At 37.3% G+C, this 6,000-nt stretch overlaps 1 protein-coding gene across 4 annotated transcripts in view; it reads left to right on the top strand.

The window, feature by feature from the left end:
- GATAd (GATA zinc finger-domain containing protein GATAd) overlaps positions 1 to 5,517 on the top strand; it is a 23,082-nt gene extending 17,565 nt beyond the window's left edge. For all 4 annotated transcript variants that reach the window (XM_013313823.1, XM_013313822.1, XM_013313819.1 and 1 more), the window contains exons 6-9: positions 4,154 to 4,297; positions 4,392 to 4,677; positions 4,884 to 5,089; positions 5,255 to 5,517. In XM_013313823.1, the coding sequence (XP_013169277.1) occupies positions 4,154 to 4,297; positions 4,392 to 4,677; positions 4,884 to 5,089; positions 5,255 to 5,329 (711 nt within the window). In that variant the 3' untranslated portion in view covers positions 5,330 to 5,517. The remainder of the gene's footprint in view (positions 1 to 4,153; positions 4,298 to 4,391; positions 4,678 to 4,883; positions 5,090 to 5,254) is intronic.
- The last annotated feature ends 483 nt before the right edge of the window (positions 5,518 to 6,000 follow it).

The following is a 6,000-nucleotide window of genomic DNA, read 5'->3' as shown; positions in this document are numbered from 1 at the left end:
GACCGATTTTGATGAAATTTTTTGTGTGTGTTCAAGGGGATCTGGGAATGGTTTAGATTCACAATTTTGTCCGCTGGACAATGTTTTTTTAATTAATTTTTAATTTATTAGTAGTTGTTGATTTTGGAATGTTTTACATTGGATCCGACAAACGGCGCTACCATCGCAGTGTCAAATTGTCAGACAACGTCTGTCGGGTCCGCTAGTATATTTATAAAAACCAATAGTTGTTCTTAAGTCTCGCTAAAACTAGAGAACGGCTGAACGGATTTATCTTATCTTGGTCTTGAAATGTTCGTGGAGGTCTAGGGAAGGTTTAAAAGGTGAGCAAAAAAACGAATAACTTCCGGGAACTATTTTTTTTTAATTACGCGCAGACGGAGTTAGCGGGCGACAGCTAGTCTCGTGAATAAAGCATTGTGATAAAACAATGTTCCCAACTTCCTATATAATGTAACAAACATATGTAAAAATATACCAAAGGAACATGTCGATTGCTTTGAGCAAATGACAAGTCACTAAAGAATGTATCGCAGTTACTAAGGGGATGGTGGGGGAGGATGGGAGGAACCTTTATGTACTTGGCCATCCCGAAATATCAACTGACTTTATTAACGTTATCAGTGTTTTCAAGCCGCGATCGACATCGAAGACTTTGTTCTCTTTTTTCGCCGTCAAGGTCGTCGTAGTTCTGACGATTTTTTTTAAAATATTTCTATGAAATTGATTTTATTAAGTATTTATTTTATGATTCTTACTGGACTATTTATTTTTAAGAATTTGTTTAGTATCCATAATAAAGATTAACTTGACTTAGTGTTTATGAGATGGTAATAAAAATGTAATAACAAATTTGGCTTAGTATTAAAACTCATATATTCGTAGATAACAAAGTCTACATTTATAACCGTTGTAAAAGTTATACCGTGCATATATTTTAACAAAGCATTTTAGGAAACAAGGAAAATTAAAAGAAAAAAAATCGTGAAACGAACCGTTATTAGGGCCTAGCATGAAAATTTTCCGAGAAAGTATTCGTAACGTAATCGATAACATTTGTATGAAAATTGGCGCTACACTTTACATCCGATGAGGGTGCTGTACAAATCTAATTTTCTTGATGACGTTTAGGAATACTTTTTCGCACATTTTCGTGCTAAGCCCTTGAATATTCTTTTTTCGACACTTAAAATTATGCACTGCAACACAACACTGCAACTTGATTCTAAGTTAAAATAGTGTCGGAGATTAATAAATGCAAGTTAAATACTTAAACATACACCTAAGTTACAAAAATATAACCATCCCTCTTATTCCTTTTGAAAAACCTGAAATAACAATAGTGTTCTTCGAATTACAATAACTGATTGCAGTGTAATTTTTAATTAAAATTTGTTTTATCTGGCACCGGTAAAGATAAAATATCTATAAGATTAGAAAATCTATAGGAAATCTTGTTAATAAAACGTCGGAAACTTGATAATGCAAATAGCGAATAAAACATTTTTAAGGACATTTAAAAATAACGATGTTTCATGATGAACTTGCGTTTTTAACAGTAAAAAAAATTGAAATAACAATCTTTAACCCTTACTAAGCGTTAATAACCTTATGGTTAAGGGTATAGATTTCCGATCACGTGGTCGGGGGTTCGAATCTGCCCATTCGCCTATTGTTGTAAATATCCTAAGTAAAAAGCTTAGTTGGTATGGTACAAGCTATATTAGCAGATTTACGAAAAAATTGCTTATATAAAAATATTATAAATGCGAATGTTTAGATGGATGGACGGATGGAATCTCTGGTACGGCTGAACAGATCTCGATGAAATTTGGCATACATATAGAACATAGCCTGGAAGAATACATAGGCTACTAATAATGTTTTTGTTTAATTCCGCGGGGACGGAGTCGGGGGCGACAGCTAGTCTTTATAAAAAAAATCTTCTATTTATTTGTCTTTTAAAGTATTGGTAAATATGTATTACATCTCAAAGTATATACCTTTTAATAACTTGTCTGTGCAAAAAGTTTTTATGTTATAATCATTTTTAAACGAATAAATCTTTATTAGATTTTATTACCACTTTATCGCTTGATAATAGTCACCATTAAATAATTATAAATAATTCATAAAGCACTTTGATACAACAATAAATATAAGTAAATAATAGTATAACCGACAATCGGTGTTGTATTGTCCGGGCGCGAGATAATACTGGCGCCTGTTGGAAATAAATTAAATTGTTAAGTGCAAACAGAACGACGTGTTATTGTCGTATTGAAGGTAAATAGAGTTTTCCTTAAGGTTGTTACTAAATTATCTATCAAACTGTTTTAACTCAAAAAAAGGTTAAAATTGGCTTCCAATTTTCATAAAATTGATAAATAATTGTTAGATTTTAGTTAGAGAAGACGTAAGTTAGGTGATAATAGATTTAGTCTATTTGCTAATAGTGTGTTGTATTGTCTTATTAAATAAGAAGCACGTGAGTTTACGTTTTTACTTGTGTAATTATGAACAGCTTCATTTGTATGCATGATGTATATTGGTTTTAGGTCACGGACTCTTTATCGGTTATTGTACTCGTATAAAACCTGCATAGAAACATAACTTGTAAATTCTTGAGCAACTGATTTAGTTTTTAATCTGTAATTTTCCGAAGTACAGGTTCATACATCTTATATGTACTTAATCCTTTAGTTTTATGATCGTTAAATCTTCCTCAATACGTGTACAGTATGACCTCAGTCGAGACCTTGTTTTGTTATTTTATATCCTACTGGGAAATTAGCATACAAATTTTCATTATTTCTCACTAGCTGTCGCGCGTGACTCCGTCCACGCGATTTAAAAACAACTTAATTAGTAGCCTGAGTATACTTCCAGAGTATTCTCTGTATCTATACTAAAATTCCGCGGCTTTCCTTCAGTCGTTCTAGAGGTCCAACAAACATCCATCCATCTAAACTTTTTCATTTATGATATTAGTAAGATTGCCGTGTGGGTTTTTAATATTTTATACGAATCGGAAATAAGGATAAGGTATACATAAATGAGGTAACAAAGAATAAGCAAGTTTCAGTATCTAGTGATATAAAGCTGTAAATGTTCTCTTGGGAATTTTATTGCCTTTTTATTTCTTACTAATTTATATAAAAGTTTGAAGACTGACCTACGAACAATGATCCTAGTAATGTTATAACATGATACTTATAGGTAGGCTAAACTTTGGCTCGAGACGTTTTACTATATCATAGTATTAGAAATGAGCAATGATTTTTTTATACTATAAGGTGGCAAACGAGCTAGCGGCCACCCGAAATCGTTGGAATAGCGAAGTGACCGCTGCCCATAGACATACGCAATCGCATATGTGTTGCCTACCTTTAATCGACGGAGGAGAGGATGCACAGAAAGAAGATATCTTCCCTTTCCTTGCATCCTCTCATCCGGAAAGTCCAGTTCCACTTCCCATCTTATAAAGAAAAGGATGGGAAGGCAAAGAGGACTAAATTAGGCCTCCGGGACGCACACACATCATACGAAACGCGGAATTGCTTCCACTTCACACCTGTCTTCTGTGTGGTCGTGGTATTTCACCGGGCGAGCCGGGCCGATTCGTGCGAAGATGTTAAAGCGGGCTCTACCACTGTTAAAATGATAGGGTAAAATTATCTTTAAATAAGTTCAAACAACTATATCTGCTGTGTTATTAGCTAAAATGCTAAAGATATCTTTCATAATATGTAATGGTAACAGGAATAATATAAAAATAATTAAATATTTGACTATATCATTTGTAGATATGACTAACATGTATATAACTTGATAAGTTTGAAAAATTAGCATAATTTTAATATATCAACAGTTGATCGTTGTAATTATGTTCGATGTCGTCGACCGTTGTCATTGAGAGGAACTTTTTTTTTGTCCGAGTCAATAACACTGTGATGTGAAAATGTTCATTCTTTTTACATCACTAATGAATCATTTTTATACTGTGACCTTAATTTTTTTCCTTTACAATTATTTAACACTGGCGATGGCTCGAAATTTCCTAAGCGGAAAATTATAAAAGTAGCTTATAATGTGCCCGCGCCCAACAGCTGCCTTCCCGTAAAAGTCTAAAAGAAAAAGTTTAACCTAACAGAATGGCGAGTGGACGAGTTCTGGGCGCACGGGTAGTGGGGCTATGTCGGGGGGCACAGCGCGCAGGAAGCAGAGCTTCCCGGCTCGGGCGCAGCCTGCTTGCGACCCCCCGCCCCAAGCCTGGCCTCACTCAGCCTCAGAGAACGTAAGATCTTGATATGTTGTTATTATATGGGTGTTACTATAGTAGTAGTAAGGTTAAGTAAATGTTTATCATATGAATTTTTCAATATTTATAGCAAGAACCACCGGAAGCGTGCACTGGCACGACGGGTACGGGGGGTGCAGCAGGCGTGGGGGGCACGGGGGGTGCCCGCAACGTTGCGCGCGTAGAGTTATCGTGCAGCAACTGCGGCACGCACACCACTACCATCTGGCGACGTGACGCGCGCGGCGAGATGGTGTGCAACGCATGCGGCCTCTACTACAAGCTGCACGGCGTGCCGCGCCCCACCGCCATGCGCCGCGACACTATACACACGCGCCGCCGCCGCCCGCGACATGACGGCAAACACGCCAGGAACAGTCAGTACACATAAGTTATCTCTCTTGCTCACACTCTTACAATTACCTTTTTAAATTACTGCCACATTTACACACTCGATTTAAACACTTCCCTAGGGTAGATTTCGTACACTAAATCAACACTAGGAGCTTCGTTCATAACCCTGTTCGTCCCATCCTGTATTAATACTGGTTACTACCAGCATCTTATTTAAATGTGTCAACAGAGTCACGTCGAAACGCGAGCTCGTGTGCGGAGGTGACGGAGAGCGGGGGCGGTGCTGGCGGTGGTGGAGGCGGGGGCGGTGGTGTCGGTGCGGGGGGTGAGGCGAGCGAGGAGGCTGTGCTGTCGGCGCTGCGCCGCCAGCTGCAGCCGCACCTGCTGGCAGCGCTGCACGCTCACAACACGCACACGCACCGCAGCTTGCCGCCGGTACCGTACACACAACGCTACATAACTAACACATCTAAACATTCGTAGGCCACCTAAATTCGTCAAAATAGAAAAATGAATCTTAGACATCCACAAATGAAAAAAATGTGAATTACAGTTCCCATATTCATACCTGTTATTAATTAAAAAAATATTTGTTCCCAGTTGGATCCCAGTATGAGTGAGTACGACGACGCGCCGCTGAACCTTGCCAGCCACGTGGCCGAGGAGACGCACTGACCGCCGCGCAGAGCACCGACCCCGCCCCCGCCCCGGCGCACCACGCCCCCACCATACACGTAACGCCCATCTCACTCACACACACTTATACCCAGTATTCCTGTCCCATTCTCTCATTGTCATATATTTGAATTATTGCACTTTTGTTTTACTTTGTTCTCGTATTAACTCTATCATTGACAGCAGTAAAGAAAGCGTATAAGGAAAATTTATATTTTCGCAAAACACGTAAAATTTACTTTCAAATTTATTTATGAGGTTTTTAATGTCAATAATTTATTTATCAACCATAGGAAGTAAAAAGAAATAGTCAATTAAAAGAAGAATAAGATTAAAAATTTTTTTTTGTTTTCTGCTGTCATGTTTAGCCGAAAGTTATGTTTTAACTGTGGGTACATTAAACTTCCGCAGTGAAAACTTGGGATTAAAGTAACGACGTTGTTTATAATGTACAGTCAGCTCCAAATATCGTCAAGTATTATGGAAATAAGTTATAAAATCTCTTATCATAGTAATATTAAATGATTCATAACCATAAATGTTTTACGGAATTAGCTTACTCCTTTTATTTACTTTTTACAAATAAAATATTATGTCCGTACAGAAAAGATTCACTTCATTTATTTTGTCGCTGACTGTACAGTTTATGTGATTATAAAAAAATCTTTTAG

Source organism: Papilio xuthus, unplaced genomic scaffold (assembly GCF_000836235.2).
Source record: "Papilio xuthus unplaced genomic scaffold, Pxut_1.1 DF827542.1, whole genome shotgun sequence".
Classification (NCBI taxonomy): Eukaryota; Metazoa; Arthropoda; class Insecta; order Lepidoptera; family Papilionidae; genus Papilio; species Papilio xuthus.
The sequence above is the reverse complement of the archived record's forward strand: the minus strand, read 5'-3'. Positions and strand labels throughout refer to the sequence as shown.